General features: G+C 30.3%; 3 protein-coding genes across 4 annotated transcripts in view; 2 read left to right on the plus strand and 1 right to left on the minus strand.

Moving 5' to 3' along the window:
• LOC135954787 (uncharacterized) overlaps positions 1–20,411 on the plus strand; it is a 149,465-nt gene that overhangs the window by 111,623 nt on the left and 17,431 nt on the right. The window lies entirely within an intron of this gene.
• The window catches only part of LOC135955428 (uncharacterized), a 30,530-nt gene continuing 11,139 nt past the window's right edge, over positions 1,021–20,411 (minus strand). Inside the window, exons 5-8 of the mRNA XM_065505779.1 lie at positions 19,142–19,635; positions 1,608–1,979; positions 1,364–1,533; positions 1,021–1,306 (exon numbers count right to left, since the gene is read on the minus strand). Coding sequence (XP_065361851.1) covers positions 1,141–1,306; positions 1,364–1,533; positions 1,608–1,979; positions 19,142–19,635 — 1,202 coding nt within the window. The 3' untranslated portion in view covers positions 1,021–1,140. The remainder of the gene's footprint in view (positions 1,307–1,363; positions 1,534–1,607; positions 1,980–19,141; positions 19,636–20,411) is intronic.
• On the plus strand, positions 7,913–9,369 carry LOC135955784 (uncharacterized). 2 transcript variants are annotated; one of them, XM_065506145.1, is made up of 5 exons: positions 7,913–8,012; positions 8,152–8,538; positions 8,606–8,769; positions 8,839–9,039; positions 9,100–9,369. In XM_065506145.1, exons 1-4 carry the CDS (start codon positions 7,986–7,988, stop codon positions 9,011–9,013), a joined length of 753 nt encoding a protein of 250 aa, XP_065362217.1. In that variant the 5' UTR covers positions 7,913–7,985; the 3' UTR covers positions 9,014–9,039; positions 9,100–9,369. The 2 variants fall into 2 exon arrangements, with proteins under 2 accessions (XP_065362217.1, XP_065362218.1); XM_065506146.1 differs by having other exon boundaries at positions 8,877–9,039.

The following is a 20,411-nucleotide window of genomic DNA, read 5'->3' on the forward strand; positions in this document are numbered from 1 at the left end:
TTTGGTAGTTATTTCATTTTTTAATTTTTGGAATTATTTAATTTTTGATGGGAATTATTTCATAGGGAGTTATTTCATTTGGGAGCTATTTCACGGTACCTGGCATTACATACATGGACCATTTTTTTTATATATATAGATATCTTTTAGCCTTTGAGCAATCGAAATATTTTCATTTTGTTCGAGCTCCTCATCTGAGATAAAATCAATTTCGTTTGAAGAGTATTTAAATTGAGTTTTGTTAGATAACTTACAAAAAAATGTGAAGAATTGATTTTCCAGAGCCCAACTCTAGGAAAACCAAAAATACCGCTTTCCTTTATTAACTATGTTGTAGCAGGAGTTGAGCTTAACAACTTTGCTGAATATCACTTTGCGATATTCGGGCATGTAGAATGTCAAAATGCATAAAAAAGGCACACAAAAATTACAATTTCCCCTATTTATTTATGAAAAACGGGATTTGGAAAATCCCGAAAATCCCGGGATTTAAAATTAAAAAATCCCGGGCTTCGGGGTTTAAGAAATCCCGAAACGGGATTCCCCGTTTGGCATCTCTAATTACAACAGATTAAAGTTTTAGCAAAATTGGATATACATCAAAATAGCTCCATAATATCTCAGAAATCATTAGCCCAGAAAATGGTCTGAATTAATTTTTTTTATTTTGTGATAAACGTGAAGATAACTTCAGGACGACGACATATTGATGGTGGGTATATAAGAGTCGGCACAGCCGAATATAGCACTCTTACTTCTTATTTTTTAAAATTCAGAAAAACTAGCAATTTTAATCACTATTGAAATATTCTAAAGCTCAAATGGGAATTATAATTATATGTATAAACTCGTAGTTTAAGGTCAAAAATTGTCTCGTCATAATTTGAGTATTTTTTTGTTGAATAATTGAATTATTTTCTCTTTGGCCTATTCTCTGAATTTACAATATTTTTATGATTAAACACAAATCAAAACTTTGTGAAAGCTTACCACATTCTTTATTGAAATGAGTTGTTACAATTATATTAAAATGCTCGTACTTAAGATAGTTTTATTTCTTTCTAAAACCACAAAATTTAATATTGAAAATGTATTCGTACATAATATTCAATATCCATATCTATTATTTATTATTGCAAATCACTCCAATAAAATATTCCGAAATGAGAGATGACTAACAGTACCACCACATGTACTCGGCTGATTTGCAACACAACCATTTTTAGAAACATCAAAATATGTTTGACCGGGACAGTTGTAAATAGGACCATACCAAATATTGCCGACCTTAACACAGCTGATATATCTGAAATATAAAAACCGTTTTTAACGAAAATTCTATGATTAAACAAAATTTACTTACTGGCGACAAGTAGTTTGGGGATTCGTGCCAACGGGATAACGACCTGGGTTTTGAATAAGTTGACAAAAGCCATTAGGATCTTGTGCCGGAGATTCCGTAGTAGTAGTAGTGGTGGTTGTAGTGGTAGTTGTAATTATAGGATCATCACGATAAGAGCAGGTAGGAGTTTCCTGATTTTTTTAAATAAGTAAATAACTTTCATAATTTTCTAACAAATTTGTAAATAATGTAAAATGTAACTTACAATGCCACAAATTTTTTCATCGTTAATATTGCACGTATATTCATCTTTACATTCGCCGGTCATTTCAGATGGCTTGTCATTACCCAAACACAACGCAAATGTTTTTGTACCCGTACAGGCAAATGTTTTACTTCCGTCACATATTCCACAAACTTTACAATCACTCAAGCCCTCTTCTTTCGTACAGCTTCCCAATATGGAACAATAATAATCCTCATTACACTCGAATATTTTACCGAATGGTTCATTATTTTCACATTGTCTATATTCAGTTGTCGAAATACAGGAGGTATTTGTAAGGGCATTGCAGACATTACACTCAGAATGTACCACAACTGATTGATTGAGTATGTGCAACACTATTATTGACAGCTGAAAATTGGAAAGACAATTAATATTTTATATGTAATTTAAGTAAGTTTTTACTTACGCTACTTAACAATAAGAGACGTTTCATTTTGGTTTTTCTTTTTATCTAAAATTAGTCGATATGAACTAAATGATACTGTCAGAATGCGCATTTATTAGATGTCGTTTACTTTTTATATAGAAAAATGGAAAAAATAAAGTAGCTGGCGGAAACGAACTGCAAGTTCTGCTACACTGTTGTTTACAGTAGCTCGTTTCTATATTTCTCGCATCGGAAAACTTCTCACATGAAGTGTGAAACAAAAAATTCCATCGTTTCTCGATGTGCGAGAAAAATGTGTTTCTGTATTTGAATGCGAAAACAGACAACACAGATTCTGTTCTTACTGGAATATTTCCAGTAATTAAGTGTCAAATGCAAGACAAACGTCAACAAAATAAAGAAATTATAATAAAACCAACAGTCAAAGGCTAAAAAAATTTAAAATTCCAAAATATAACAATTGTGTTTTATTGATTGTCATCATTTAAATATAAAACAAAAAGTAAAGTGCGGCGCTTAAAACTGCTGAATTTAAAAAAATAATTTAGAAACACATTTTTGTGCACTTACATGTGTATATATAATTATTTTATTCAAACTCTGTGCTACTGACATTTTCGGCTGATTTGGGTTCCATATTTATACATACGAAGTTAAAAATATCTATATTTTTTAAAATTTTGTTTTTCTCACACCAATTTCAAATGTGACTTGTTTTGACAGTTCTTCTGAGAAACTTTTCGCAAAATATTGTTACAGAAACACTTTTTCTCACATCCTTCCAATAATTGCTGGAAATATTAATTTAAATGACAGATAATTCTCGCAAACTCAAGATACAGAAATACTTGTGCGAGAAAAAACATATTTTGTTTCATTTTACACTGTTTTTGTTGCAATTCAATTTTTTCGATTCGAGAAATACAGAAACGGGCTACAGTGTTCAGATAGTTATTCTTGTTTGGAAGATAAGTCCCCAAATCTTTACCATCTTTTAAGCTTTTAAATCCCATTCCAGATTTTTATTATATAGAAGGTGTTTTTTTTTTAAGTCCGATAGAACTTACGAAAGGGTTAGCTGTCAAAAAAACTTATGATCAGTAAACTCCGGCAAATTATCATGAATAGATTAACGCTTGAACAATGCTACCAAATTATCCAAAATTACTTCGAAAACCAGTATTGATTCGCGCTACTTACAGACTACTGTTTTATGGCAAAATGGTGTTCAGAGATGAGGCTAATTTTTGAATAGAAAACTATTCAGATTCCAGAAAAATTCACCGTTTTGTGTGGTTTAGACGCTGAGAAATAAAGTCGCGTTAGGGTCAATCGAGATCGTGACCGCATCATGATCAATGATTTTTTGATTGAAAATATGGATGATATGTGGTTTCAACAGGATTGATCTACGAGCCATATGGCAACCACAACCATCGATTTATTAAAATCAAAATTTGTCCATAACTAGATTTGTAGAATTGGCCTCCAAGGAGGCACGATTTTGCGTCAGGTTTTCACAGTGTGTACATGATCCATTGTGACCTGATATAGAGTATAATATTCTTATTTACGCAAATTTTAAAGTTTTATTGTTGTTTGCCCACAAGTTGTAAGAGTGTTATTTATTTATCCCCTTTTGTTTACAACACATCGAAACATTCATCTTAGTGATAAGAAAATATATAAAAGATTATCATACCGTATGTTATTTAGTTGCCAACCTACATATATATTCAGAATCCATTTAGAATCTCCTTGGTTGAGTTTGAATTGTACATCACCACAATTTCTTTTCCAATAGCCTTTGAAAAAATAGTAAAAGTAAAACGCCAAACATTGATAATAGACCAAAAACGTTACTATAAACATATCTCCTTTACAAGAAGTTTTAAATTTAGCATCAAACTAAATGGTTTTAGGTTTAATTATGATTTTTCAATCGTCTAGTTATTTAGAAAATACATATTTATTTCCAATTTTTGCTATCGGCCCATTGTGCTTTTATAATTATTGGTTAATTTGTAAGCAGTTTGTTCGAATTGCAATATGGGGGGTATAAAATATTCCACTTAAGGGAATATAAAATTCTTTCTTATTAATATTTTATAACTTAATTACTTACAAACATATGAAATAAGTAATTATTCATGTAGTTAAAAACAAGTAAAACACAAGTAAGAAAGTATGGTCGGTCAAGCCCGACCATATAATACCCTACACTAAGTAAAAGAGCAAAAACATTTTTCATTTAAAATTTCAATAATTTATATTTTTGAGTGATTTTCGGAAGTGGACCTTATATGGGGGCTATGACCAATTATGAACCAATCACCATGTAATTATGTCGTGTGATTTATGTCTATATTAAAGTTAGCTATGTTGATTTTTGTGTGTATACCAACATTTTTCAGCGATTTATGCACGTTAAAGTGAATTTCGGAAGTGGGCCTTATATGGGAGCTATGACCAATTATGGACCGATCACCATGAAATTAGTACGTGTGATTTATGTCTATATGAAAGTTAAATATGTTGAATTTTGTGTGTATACTAACATTTTTAAGAGATTTATGCACGTTAAAGTGATTTTCGGAAGCGGGTCTATATGGGAGCTATGACTAATTATGGACCGATCGTAACAAAATTTGGTGACATGAATTTTGTATATACAAAACTTATTTGGAGCAGAATTTGTGTAGATACATATATAAATTAAACATTTATGACCGATAAAGTCCAATTTCGGAAGGACATTTGTATGGGGGCTAGGTGAAATAATGGACTGATTTCAGCCAGGGCCGAAAAAATAACATGTACCAAATTTGATCGAAATATCTTCAAAATGGCAGATTTATTTCCAAAAAATGTTGATTCTGCCCCAATTTGCGATCGCCAAAAAAATTAGCAGCATGATTTCTGTGCATATAAAAGTTAAATTTTATCTCGATATTAATACTAGTAACATATTTGTGAACAATTGAACCAAATCACGATATGCTGTTGGCCGCTCTGAGATTGAATATGCGAGAGATTGTGCGAGACATCTCACAAAGCCCCGAGTGAATATTTCTTGTTTCAAAACCTGAAGAAATATCTCGGCTGAAAGTGATTTCACTTCAACGATGAAATCATGTCACAAAAAACACCTATTTTGACTACCTCGAAAAATGTTATTTTTAGGAAGGGTTACAAATATTGGTGAAACATTGGACAAAGTGCATAGAGCATTTTTTATACCCTACACCACCATAGTGGGGAGGGTATTATGCGTTTGTGCAGATGTTTGTAACGCACAAAAATATTAGTCTAACACCCACCTTAAAGAATACCGATCGACTTAGAATCACTTTCTGAGTCGATTAAACGATGTCCGTCCGTCTGATTGGCTGGCCGGCTGGCTGGCTGGCTGTCCATGTAAACCTTGTGCGCAGAGTACAGGTCGCAATTTTGAAGATATTTCGATCAAATTTGGTACATATTATTTTTTCGGCCCAAGGACCGCCTATTGAAACTGGCTGGAATCGGTCCATTATTTCACCTAGCTCCCATACAAATGTCCTCCCGAAATTGGACTTTATCGGTCATAAATGTTCAATTTATATATGTATCTCCACAAGTTCCGCTCCAAATAAGTTTTGTATATACAAAATTCATGTCACCAAATTTTGTTACGATCGGTCCATAATTAGTCATAGCTCCCATATAAACCCGCTTCCGAAAATCACTTTAACGTGCATAAATCGCTTAAAAATGTTGGTATACTCACAAAATTCAACATAGTTAACTTTAATATAAACATAAATCACACGACCTAATTTCATGGTGATCGGTCCATAATTGGTCATAACATTCTTTGGCGTATTTATTGTATTACTTAAAAATGTAGAATTTACAATAGATGGCGTATCTTTTGAACTAGGTTTTTGTTTTTAATCATATCTGTCATTTATCCTCACTTAGTTATTGAACATAACCCCCTGTCTATACCTGATAAATTGTTATCATGATAAACGTCAAAATCGTTGTCAAGATAAAAAATTATCCAGTATAGTCTCCATTTATTAGTATTATTGCTTCGTTATGACAAAATTGTTAGTGCTTTTGCACAGACAACTTTGTCTTGACAACAAACGTCATTAATTGTTATAATAAATATTTGTCAAAAAAGTTTATTTCTGCTTCGAAAATGTAGAATTTTGTACCAACGAATCGTCATATGCGGCATTTTTTGCTTTACTTCTTTAATTGAAAAAAAGTCCCCCTGAAGCATGCCGATTTCTCACCAAAGAAAATGTTCCATCGGTTTCAATGTATGAGAGATGATTTGTGCGATTTAGAAGTGGTGATTTTGATACAGAAGGGCAGCCAAAAAAGTTTGAAGACCAATAAAACGTTTGCGAGCAGCAGGGAAATTGAGTACCATACGAATTGATACGAATAAAATAAAATTATTGATCCTAAAAATTTATCCATTACCCGAAGCGTAAGAGATCGTATGTGAAGGCCGACCAACCAGCCGAATCGACACCAACCCATCACAGAGAACCAGTACCGAAAAAAAAACTGATTCATTTGAATCGAGCATTTGCAGCCAGACATGAAATCGTAATATTCCAATCCAATTTTTGTAATCAATTGCAATACAAACCGACTATTTATAAACACAACTTTATTTTCTCTCTGATCAGGAAAAGTAAAACAAATAATTCAACTTTATTTTTGATAATTTCGAAGTTTTTTTTATAATATTATAAAGTGATTTCTAATACATTAGTGCAGTTTCAAAGCAGTTTTTCTATTGATTTTGTTGGAATGGTGATTAGATTGTGATTAAATTGATTTTTGCTAAAAAGAAGATTTTGAACTATCCGCAATACGAGATTTCTTGTAAGGGACACCTAGACTACTAGAATATTCCGATGCTACTGGTCCACTGAATCAGATATGGGGGTGCCATGTATAGCTTCTGTTATACCTCTTTCACTTCGCGTAAACGATGTCTGCAATGTGCTAAGAAGAGTGCAATATGCAATGTGCATTTAAGCTTGATATCAAACTGAAATTGTTTTGTAGCCTTTTAATCCTTAAAATAAGCAATAAAATATGTTTGTCTAATTAAAATCAATGTTTTATTTCAGTTTGAAAATGTATTTATTACCTCCTGATACTAATTTCTCAGTTCTGGGATAGTCGGCCCTTAATGTATATTGGGACACATTTGTCCCAGGAGATTTTCAGTAATCTACTTATATTTTTTATTTTTTTATATGTTTAAAATAGCTCTTAATACCTCACAAAGTGCACTCAGATTCTCAAAAACTTTTCCGTAAAAGTTTTGTGCGTGAAAGGGTTAAAAACTGTTTAGAAAGAACTGTATGGGAAATTTTCCCTTAACCGCTTTATAGTCCAGACCGTGCCCCCTCCTCGAACCGTGTCCCTGTTTCGATCGATGCAGAATGCTCTATTCACTTTGCAGCAGAGTATCTGAAATTGGCTTGATTCGTTCTTGGCATCAAAAGATGGGCAGTTCTTTTCGCTCAGAATCCACATGTTACCAGAAAGATGAGAAAATGTCATAGCTAACAATGGCCAATACTTTGAATAAATTTATATTGTACAAATGTTTCACAATAAAAGCTAAAAATTTTAAAAAATTCCATATTTTTAAGTCATACACCCAATATATTTGTTGATACTTTCTTAATTTAATTACTTTACTATTCACCTGAATTCATAATTTTTTACATCTATTTTTTTATTTTGTTTCAACAATAAACCAATTCTACATTTCGTTTAAAAATTCCATAAACAAAATTACCATAAAAAACTATAGATTAGATAAAAAAAAATAGAATATAACAAAGATCAAAATAAATAAAGAAAAGATTATAATAATTTGCATTAAATAAAACGACAGCGCGATCAAAACGATTTAGTTGCAAGTCTTGTAAGTGAAAAGAAACATGAACGCAAAGGTGGCACTATTCCAAGTAAATAAGACTTTTAATAATTATTAAATATTGAATAAAATTATACAGTACCTACATTTAATTAGCCATATTTACATGATAAAATACACTAACGAATGATAATCTAGTTAATCGTATCTATCTGTTCTAACTCTTGTAGATTTTATCAATTATTTTGATTTATGTCGATCATTTGAAGGCGCAATGTAACGTATGTTCCGCCCTAAATCAAATGGTTTGTGTTTCTGAAACGGAATATCAATTCTGTGTGAATAATGTACCCACTGGTGCAGTCAACACATGTCCCACTGGCTATGTATGTTCGACGGCTACAGCCACCATTTGTCTGCCCGATTCAGCGGGTGTGGTAGCCACTTGCAGTGATTGCAATAAATGTGACTTAAATTTGGTATTCGCCTGTACGGGTGTCCGCTCATACGCCTTATGTTTGGGTCAACCTACACCTTCTACGGTGACTGGTACTTGTAATGCCGATCAAGTGTGTAATATAAATACCGACCAAATATGCACGAGTTCTGCAGGAGGAGTAAATATTACAAATTGCATTTATGAGTGCAAATATATTGTTTTAATTGGTGTAATTTCTCTTTAAGCTTACAGCCACTTGCCCTACTGGAGGTACAATTACCACAACTGTTTCGACTCCTACTTTTACCACACCCCCAACCGTGCCCACTTATGCCCAATACTTTTGCCAAGTTATGCGTATCAACAAGAGATTTCAAGTGCCAGCGGAATATGATACTTCATGTAGAAGGTAAATAAATCATTAAGTATTAAGTCCCTCTCCAGGGAGTATTTGAAAACAATACTAGGTTTATTTTAGGCATTTAATTTGTATGAATTATGTGTTCCTATTTCCAGATATATTTACTGTTTTAAAACCACGACTGGCGCTTGGTCTGGCCAGATTTATACCTGTGCTGGCTCCACCTATTTTGATCCCGTATCTCTTTATTGTGTGGCCTCAAGACCTTCAAGTTGTTAAGTTTATGAATTGAATCACTTACACATAATAAAAAAAAAGGTTAGTTAATTTTTTTTATTTAAATATTTACAGAATTTATTTTTATAAAATCATTTTTAGTACTTAATTATATACAATAAGTGGGTTTATTAAAGACGCATTTTTCCTGTTGTATATGAAAATATGTGCCCGGTGAGCAGTTGTATTCGAGACCCCTCATAATGCCATTGGAGTAGTAGCAATAAATGTATCTGAAAAGGAATTTTGTTAAAATGAAATGTATTATGGTGATTTAGAGTTTTATTCGAATTTAAAATTATGAAAATTGGTTGGTTTAATAAATATGTTAAATAATAAAGAACAGTTTTTTTAAAAAAAAAAAAAGATAAATATTAAAGTTCTGTTTTTCCTGAGAAAATAAAACGATTCACACAGGATTTGAATTCGACGGCATTTTTGAAGGCATCATTGTACCATTATTCCACAGATGCACTTTTGATTTTGGAAATAATTCAGTAGCTCTTGAACGATTAGAGATATATTAATGACATTTTACATAGTCAGTGCTGAGGTGCTTCTGAATTGATTTGTATTTACGTGGGCTCGTATTCGAATGTCAAAAAATTTCATATTTAAAAAAAATTCTTTTTGGTCAACTTTTTTTTTTTTATACGGACGAATCTAGGGTACAAAATTTTTTTAAAAACATCAGTTATATTTTCAAATAAAATAGAAACAATGTATGGAAACATTTATCTCTCGGAACATCTAAAATATACCACATTTTTTACGTTTTTTCTTATAGGCTGTCTCATTAAAGGCAACAAAGCCCCCTCAGTCCTATCCAAACTTGACCAATTTTAAAGAAAAATATTCAGATTTATTTTAAAATATCTAAAAAATGCATAGCCCAGATTATAAAATGATACTATTTTTGGAAGTAGTATAATAATAAGATATCACACGGTAAATACCGGCAAAGCGGCCACTTTTATGAAAAAACGAAATTATTGGAACATATCTTCCCCATTTTAGGAATTTAGTTTTTTAAAATCAAAACAACCGCAAAGAGTTAAGTGCAGACGTTATCAATCCACTGATGAAAATACTTTTTGAGCTACATATCTATATAAGATGAAAATTTCATAACGATGCACAGTGGTATGAGAAAAAAAAGAGGGAAATAAATCTGTAACTTCTAAACCCTTAGTCCGAATTTCACACCCGTAAAGAGGAAGTGTAGTTGAGTTTAAGTTTTGAACTTGAACCTCATGAGACCACCAGGTGCTGGGCCAGGGGTCCCCAAAGTAGGACACCTCGGGTATGTTCAATTTTAAAAATGATCCTATTTCTTCGTTTGTGTTCCCATTTCAAAAAAATTACACATATACAATAGGGTGGCCCTTAATAAACGAAAGTTGGATTTTGGCCATTCTCAACCCCCAGTATGGTGAACATTAGTAAAAAAATCATCCTGAACAAATTTTAGGTAAATCGGTTGGGGATAAGCCCTCTGAAGTTTTGAGATGCATTTACAAGGGGAAAAAATGCATTTTTTCAGTTTTTGTAAAAATTTTGCTATTAAAAAATTACTTTTGTAATTTAATTTAAAAGAATCGAAATGTGTACGTAATTGTCGTTCTAATGAGACATAAAAAACAGAAATTGGTCAAAAAATGTTAAAGTTATTAAAAATTCGCCAGGCCATTAACGTGTCTCAGGCCACTAGAACAAGAAATGTAGGAACAAAATTAACATATTTTGAGAAATATTAAAATAAAAGCTAATTTTTACTTAAAATGTGTCCATATTTACTTGTATATGAGTTTTTGTCTTCGTAGGATACCGTTAACCTATTCTTAGGTATGAACAAAAAAAATAAAAAAATTTTAACGGCATTTTCAAATTTTTAAAAATTTTGTTAAACAAATTTCAGAATTTTTTGATCATCTCATTGGGATTTATTAAGAATATAATAGGGAATAAAAATGTGAAAAAATTATGAAAATATCTCTTACTAGCTGACCCGGTGCGCTTCGCCACCCCAATTAGAAGAAAGAAATAGTACTAACAAGAAATGTAGGAACAAAATTAACATATTTTGAGAAATATTAAAATAAAAGCTAATTTTTACTTAAAATGTGTCCATATTTACTTGTATATGAGTTTTTGTCTTCGTAGGATACCGTTAACCTATTCTTAGGTATGAACAAAAAAAATAAAAAAATTTTAACGGCATTTTCAAATTTTTAAAAATTTTGTTAAACAAATTTCAGAATTTTTTGATCATCTCATTGGGATTTATTAAGAATATAATAGGGAATAAAAATGTGAAAAAATTATGAAAATATCTCTTACTAGCTGACCCGGTGCGCTTCGCCACCCCAATTAGAAGAAAGAAATAGTACTATCAAGTCTCACTTTGTGAATCTAATTGTAAATGTCTAATTTCATATTTCTGGGTCTATTATTATAGAAAATGCAAAATGTGTTCGTAATTTTAAATTTTTTGGTTTATTATTATAAAATATTCAAAAAGTACCATTGCAATAATGAAATAGTACCATTGATTATCACTTTTAAATTCGCATTCACTAAACCATAACCCGTCAAGTTTGAATTTTAGATTTGTATATCATTTCCTATATTATCAACTAATTTTGTTTCTATAATACTTAAGATTTAATAAATTATCACAAAACCGAAACCGATCGGTTTTTAATTTTTTAAAACCGAAACCGCGGTTTTGAAATTCTTCGATTTTTTGGAAACTCTAGGTCCATTATTATAGGAAATTCAAAAAAGTACCATTAGAATATATAAAAAGTACCAAAAATCCCCCACTTGAGGTTTTCCACTCACTTGGGTCCATATAAGCTTAATTTCATGGCTTTAGGTTCATTGGTAAAGAAATTACAAAAAGTACCATTCGAATAAAGAAAAAGTACCAAAAAGTCTCCCCTAGACTTCTAACTCACTTAGGACCACGTATGCTTAATTTCTAGTTTTTAAGTCCATTGCTATAGAAAATTAAAAAAAAATACCATTAGAATAAACAAAAGGTACCATGAGGTATCCGCTTGAATTTTCAATCACTTAGGACCATATACGCTTAATTTCATATTTCTAGGTCCATTATATTATAGAAAATTCAAAAAGTACCATTAGAATATAGAAAAAGTACCAAAAAGCACCCACTTGTAGTTGCATACCCACTCGGGTCCGTATAACCTTTATTTAATGTTTCTAGGTTCATTGGTGAAGAAATTACAAAAAGTACCATTTGAATAAAGAAAAAGTACCAAAAAGTCTCCCCATAGAATTCTCACTTACTTAGGACCATATACGCTTAATTTCATATTTCTAGGTCCATTATATTATAGAAAATTCAAAAAGTACCATTAGAATATAGAAAAAGTACCAAAAAGCACCCACTTGTAGTTTCCCACTCACTCGGTTCCATATAAGCTTTATTTCATGTTTCTAGGTTCATTGGTGAAGAAATTACAAAAAGTACCAATCGAATAAAGAAAAAGTACCACAAAGTCTCCCCATAGAATTCTCACTTACTTAGGACCATATATGATTAATTTCATGTTTCTAAGTTCATTGTTATAGAAAATTCAAAAAAGTACTATTAGAATAAACAAAAAGTACCAAAAAGTCTCCCCATAGAATTCTCACTCACTTAGGACCATATATGCTCAATTTCATGTCTCTAAGTCCATTGTTAAAGAAAATTCAAAAAAGTATCATTAGAATATAGAAAAAGTACCAAAAAGCCTACACTTGTGGTTTCCCACTCACTCGGTTCCATATAAGCTTTATTTCATGAAATTACAAAAAGTACCAATCAAATAAAGAAAAAGTACCAAAAAGTCTCCCCCTAGAATTCTCACTCACTTAGGACCATATATGTTTAATTTCATGTTTCTAAGTCCATTATTATAGAAATTTCAAAAAAGTACCATTAGAAGAACAAAAAGTACCTATAGTACAGTTCACACATTTTGGTACCTAAATATTATCCCCTATTCCTAACACTAACTTCACTCAAATACATATCAGCTAACTTTAATGTCGATAACTGAAATAATTTAAAATGTTAAAAAAGTACCATTAGGAGAAAAGTACCAATTTCCCTTTTCTTACTTGAACACCCCTCAAGTTTGAAATTTAAAAATATTTCATTTTGCCAAAATTGTTTATGCTACAGGCATGTATCAAAATATTAAAATCTGTGTTAATGTGCCCAAGAATTAATATGTTTTAAAAAAAGTACCAAACTGTTTACCCGGATTTGGCCCAATATACACCTTGGTACTCGAGTTCAAAAATAACATCCTGTTAGTTAATTTTTGTATGAATCCAGGAACCAACGTTAAAAAAATTATCAAAATTGGCTTAATAATTTCAAATATAATGTATTTTCCCGATTTTATCCCCTTTTTGGTACCTTTTTTATCCCCATTGAGGTGGTACAATTTCATTCAAATAAATTTCTGTAACGTGGTGGGAGCTCATAATAAAATATTCGTATGTCTATGTCAAATTAGAGAAAAACATATTTTATGAAAAAGTACCAAAAATGAACACAATTTTTATCCCTTAAAGGTTCGAATTTCCAAAAAGTACCAAACTTATATTTTTTATTTTTTGTTAGTTAAAGAATACGATTTAAAATTTGTTTCTATGTTTATTGGTTTAAAAGATACATAGGGTGCAAAAAAAGTACCAAAATACAGTTTTTACCCGTTTTCTCCCCTAAAAGTTTCGAATTTCCAAAAAGTACGAAACACCTGTCAGCTTATTTTTTAAATGGAGTAACATGCTATATTAAGTTTTTTTGTATCTTTATTAGTTTTGAAGATATAAGGTTACCGAATTTACCCGTTTTTACCCTTTTTTACCCCCTAAACGTTCGAATTTCCAAAAATCCCTTCTTATCGGATCGTTTTGGGGAGGGAGGAACCCACAGTTAAAATTTCGTGATTCTAGCTTCAGCCGTTTGGGCTGTGCGATGATGAATCAGTCAGTCAGTCAGTCATTCAGTCAGTCAGTCAGTCAGTCAGTCAGTAACGTTACTCTTTTATATATATAGATAGTTTTTCCTTACCTGCGATTTAAATTTTGAAATTTTCGAGAAAAACCAATAATTTGGCAATTTTTAGGCCAATGAGCTCTATTTCCTTACTCTTATGAATTTTAAGTAAAAGCTATTGAGAATATTATAGTCCAGATAATTCTAAATATACTCTGAAACTTTTACTAAAATCGGAAAACGTTAACCCTTAAATCGTGAAGGTCAAAGGTCAAATTTTTCAATATTTGGAATTTCTCTTGGAAAGATTTCGTAATGTTCCAAATGTTGTATATATTTGAGCCGATTTTGATGAAATTTAACATTTGAAAATTAAATTTTCAACATTTTTACCCACCCTACTCCAGTTTTTGGATGACCGTGGTTCTATACGATTAACAACAGATGTATGTATCAAACAAAGAAAGAATTGTTTAAAAATAATGACTGAATCCAAAGTTACATGCATTTGAATTTAAAAAATTTTAAAAAGGCGATTTTTCGCTATTTTTTTTGGGAAAAAAGTAGTTTTATTCTTTTTAAGTTATCTAAAAAATTCCTAAGAGGATGTATAATGAATTTGTACTGTTTGAAAAGCTAACTTTACATCAAATATTTTAAATGAAAAAAAAAAAATATAATTTTTGATACGTCCATTCAAAAAACGCCTATTTTTTATGTAAAATTCAACTTTAGGGCAAAAATTCTCAAATCACATAGTCGATATCAAAATATAGTAACCTATTTTAAATGGCCCAATATGTTCCTAATTATTTTGTAAAGGGTTCCGACAACCCCGCCTCTGGTATGCATATTATAGGCAAAAAAACGAAAAAATCCCATTTTTGGGATTTTTCAAGACTTTTTTGGAAATTGCGAAACTTGTTTACAAATTACAAAATTTGTTTTTATTTTTCCATTTTAAATAGAAAAATCTACATAACTGTGTAATTTCATTACAAAATGTTCATAAATAAAAATTTAATTTCAATTTGAAAAATTTGTATCTATGCTAAAACTCAATAAAAAGCATTTTTTGTCATATTTTTCAAAAAAGTATTCCATCAATTTTTTAATTGTCAAAAGTTATATACATTTTTGAAAAATAGACAAAATCCTCTATCCATTGATATATAACGTGTCCACCTTATGTTTTTTAAGTGGCAAATTAATTAGGGAAAACTTAACAACTCGCTGAGAATTTACCTAACATAGAAATTCATAAAAAAAAGTATGTTGCCTACATAACAACATTTTTATGAATGTAAATAACAGTGCTAGGTTAATTCTAAGCGAGTTGTTAAGTTTTCTCTAATTTATTTGCCACGTAAAAAACATAAGGTAGACATGTTATATATCAATGGATAGCGAAGTCGATGTACCCATGTCCGTCTGTATGTTGAAATCAACTTTTGGTAGCCCCTAAATAACTTACATACATGATTCATACATCATTAATTAAAAAAAAATCTTAAAAATGTTTTGTCATACAATTTTTTAGCTAAAAATTATTTTTTTAAATTTAAAAAAAAAATTTTAAAATTACAGCCGAACATAGCTTTGTTTTTTCACAATATCAGAAAATATATAACCGATTTTATTACAATAAGTTCCACAATTTAGTTCTGGGCTGGTAAAAGAATAATACAAATGATTTGGAATACATAACAGTATGTAACAACGTTGCATGTTTCGGAACACCAGCTTTGGGAATTTAGAAGACATAGCCAAATTCAGAATTTCGATAAAAAAAATTTAAATTCGGAAGTGCATAAAGAAACCCATATTAATATGGTTTATGCATTTTCTATTTCAAATGGTCAGGTCACTAAACATTTCCAAATATCCATTATTTTTAATAAAGCATCACATTGTTTTGAAAATGGCTTAACAAATTAGCTGCAATTTGAGATTTGCAATTTCTCATTATTATTAAATTTATTTTTAAATTTTAATGCAAAAACTGTATGTCTTGATATTGAAAAAGACATGTTACTGCTAAAGCAACCCCCAAACCTTGGAAATAGTTCGGAAAATTATAAACCTAAGCTCTTGGCATTTTATTACATCAATTTGCTGGATGCAGATTTTTAAAATTTTTATTTAAATATTATGGAAAATGTAGAAGGAAAGTTTGAACTTTTTTGGTTGTGATTGTACCAAAATTAACATTTTCTATGAATTACATATCCATAAGAGAGCTATATTCGGCTGAGCCGAATCTTATATACCCTTCACCAAATTATACTTTAAAATAAAAATTTTAAAAATATTTTTAGATAAACAAAATTAATTTTTTTTTTGCAGTTTTGTCATTTTTTGGGAATTTTTTTTTTAAATTTATAATTTTTTTTTAATATTTAGCGAAAAAAAACATTGAGTAAAAAAATATTTTTCCGATTTTGACCCATTGTATGTCCAACTTACTATGGTTTAATATACGTCATTGCAAAGGTCTTTGAAATATCTATCTTACTAATCCAGATATACAGTGGTTGACAAAACAATGGAAACTTTTCCAAATATTTCATTAGTGGCCTAAAATCTGAAATAATTTTTTAAAAAATTTCAACATTTTTGTAGTATTTTATTTGTATACTTTTATTAACTTAATTTAACAAAAAACAAAGGACATAATTAATTAAATTCTTAAAATGAGAAAACAAAATTAACAGATTTCTTTATTACGGCATTGACAAAACAATGGAAACTTAGGTATTATTTTAACAAATATGGTCTAAACTTTGCAATAACTCAATATTTTGTTGGGTATCCCTTATTTTTTATAACTGCTATACATCGACGATGGATTGAACCAATTAAAGAATCAATGGTCTCCTTTGAAACCGCCTCCGATAAATCTTCCTTCCTGGTGTAATTTTGGGTCCTTATTTTACGATCTACAATTTCCCATAGATTTTCTATGGGTTTGAGATCTGGCGATTGGGCGGCCACTTCAAAACACGTACCTCGTTGGATTGTAACAACTCGGTTACAACCCTAGAGGTGTGTTTCGAGTTGTTGTCGTGTTGGAATCTCTAAACTAGGGGCATATTTTCCTCAGCGTATGGATACATAACATCGTTTAATATGGTTCTGTATCCTATACCTGTCATGGTATCTTTTATTTTTGGGAATTTCTTGAACTCTCTCGCTATTAAATTATCTTGTCTACACGCAGAGAAAAAACATGGTTGTGGTAACCATAAACTAAGAGCAACATATTATGATCAGATTTTTGCTTGTAGTCCAAAACATATTATGATCATTATTAGTATCACAAAATATCATAATATTTTCTGAAATAATCAAATTATGATAAAAATCAATCATAATATGTTTTGAAATAATCATATTATGATATAAATCAATCATAATATGACCCAAATTCATCATATTTATGACACAATTAAATCATATTATGATACAATTAAATCATATTATGATCCAAAATAATCATATTATTATTAAAATTTATTTTTGGAAATACAAAATTTTAATAGGTTTTAGTTTTAAAGTACTAAATTCACAATTAAAATATTATTGATTAAATCAAATTTATTGTTATTCGCTCTAGGAAAGTTAAAGATAATATACAAATAAAACTATAGAGCGAATGGGAATTACAGACACTCAAAATTTACTTGTAAAAATAACATAGCTTAGACAAACACCAACATTCACAAATGGTGGGAAAACAGACAATTAAAAGTAAACATATTTTGTTTGCATGTTAAACATATTATGACTACATTTATTATTATTTAGTTGTTGTAAACATATTCTGTTAACATCTTAAACATATTATGACTACGCGTATATAAGCTTAACATTTAATGGTTGTACATAAACATAATATGTTTACCTAATTATCATTATTTAGTTGTTCGAAAACCATATTCATATTTATAATTGCGATGAAAATATAAACGTTTACAGTAACTATAATATTGTTGAAATTAAATTAAAACAATAATTATATGTTTACGACAACAATATATTATTACAGAGAACATAGCATAGTTGTCGTAACCATGTCCAACCATGTTTTTTCTCTGCGTGTAGGAGTAAACTTACAAGGTCTTCCACCTAAATGTTGAGTTTTTACAGAACCGGTCTCACGAAATTTCTTTATAATTTTTGAAACTGCTGATTTATTTATTCAATATTTGTCACAGATACTTTTTTGTTTTAAACCAGCTTTAAAATTGTTAATTATTTTATTTTTTAAGTCTTCACAAATCTTAACTTTAGCCATTTTCGTTAACTTGGAAAAAAAGCAATTATGCGAAAAACTTAGAAAAATAAATTGTGAAAAATTACCAGAATTTAAAAATAAAATAACTGTAAACAGGATGCTTTTTACATCGTTCTTTTAAATATTATTTTCGTTTTACACTTCTTTCTTGCAGAAATTTAAAAGTTTCCATGGTTTTGTCAGTAGCGAAATAGTGAATATTTTTAATTTTGTTAATTTTGTTCAGAATATAATTAATTATGTTGTTTGTTTTTCAATTAATTTATATAAATAAAACTATACAAGTAAAATAATAAAAAAAAAAAAAATTATTTTAAAAAAATATTTTAAATTTTGGGCTACATATGGAATATTTGTAAAAGTTTCCATTGTTTTGTCAACCACTGTAGGTCAAAAATAGCTCAAAAATCGTGGTTGCCCTGGTTTTTTAATCATATCTCAGCCATCGATTTTGCTGATTTTAAATAGGAAACTTCTCAAATGCATGTCTGACAGAATTATTGAAGATTTGGATCCCTAAGATATCTTCAGAAAATTGATTTCAACAGACAGACGGACAGAGCTTAATCGACACCGCTATCTATATAGGATAGAATCCAGAATATATATACTTTATAGGGTCGGAAATGAAAAATGTAGAAATTACAAACGGAATGACAAGCTTATATGTATACCCTTCTCACGAAGGTGAAGGGAATAAAAAAATTAAAATTACTTTTCAACAACAATCATTTTCTCTTAAATAGCAACCTGTCGTGCCCTACATGTCCCATATAAAAACATTCTACTCTCTACAATAAATATTAACTAATAAATTGAAATACTTTTAAATACCTTCTACAATACGGATCATTTGGTGTGGTCGGATACAAACCCATCGAATGTTTTTGTTCACACATCTCTGTTGGTGTTAACATTTCATTTCCCGGATTTTCTGTGGTCGAATTACCAGGCTTTGTGGGCGGTGTATTGGTTGGTGGTGATGAGGTAGTTACGCCATCGTCCACAATATCACAGGTTACACCATCGATGGTCTCCTCCAAAACACAAACAGCATCACTGCCACCATAACAAACATAACCGGACGGACAGTAACCAATTTGTCCAGTAGGTCGTATGGCACCATAACACATTTGAAATGTGGTGCGACTGAGGCAGGCAAACAAATAATTACGATGGGCAGCACACATGCCACACAGTGATGTATCGCCACAACTGGGCGGACGTTGTGATGAAGTTTGAACACAAATGGCGCTTAAATCCGTGCAATCAAAACCATCCTTGCAGTGATACATAATATTTGTATTGGGTTTATTATCTACAGTAAAAGGAAATGAAATTAATTTGTGACAGCAAATAAAAAAGAAACAAGAACTTACTTCCAAAACATAAATAAAATGAGGTTGAATTTACGCAGGCCGCTTGGTTTGACTGGCAAACATTACACTCCGCCGCCGAGTAGTTTACATACACAATTGTGAGACAAATTATCTTTAAAATGGAACAAAAAGGAATTTGTTAGATGGAAAATTAGGAATACTTCTTCGTATTTTATTTTTGTTTGATAATTTTTAACACTTACTTGCCACATCACTAGCTGTAACTTTCCAAAATTATAGTATTTAAACATTTTTTTCGTTATTTTTTTTTTTACTTTTTCAATTTCTATGATTTTTTCACTTGTTTTCACTTTATTTTCTGTTGAATTCCGATCGTTATGACGGTTGCCGTTGTACTACCTGTCCGAGTTTATGATTTTGTTGATTTTTAGTTAAAAATTAAAACTAAGTATAATTTTCAGTGTCTTTCTTTCGAAGATTCCATGTTGACAATTCTATTTTGATGATGGTGCTAATTTATTAGTTAACATTTCTTTTTTGTTTAATTTTTGTTATTTGACTTTTCTTGTAAATAAATAAAATGTGTAAATAAATAGTAAAATATATTTTTATGACTGGTAAAAATAACTTAAAACTTGGTAGCTTGTAGTCTGCGTATGGATATTGTTGCTTTAGTTGTTAGAAAATATGATTCGTTTGTTTTGGTAATAAAGACTTCTTGGAATCCCTTATCTTTATTATGCTGAAAGAAAGT

This window comes from Calliphora vicina, chromosome 3 (genome assembly GCF_958450345.1).
Source record: "Calliphora vicina chromosome 3, idCalVici1.1, whole genome shotgun sequence".
Classification (NCBI taxonomy): domain Eukaryota; kingdom Metazoa; phylum Arthropoda; class Insecta; order Diptera; family Calliphoridae; genus Calliphora; species Calliphora vicina.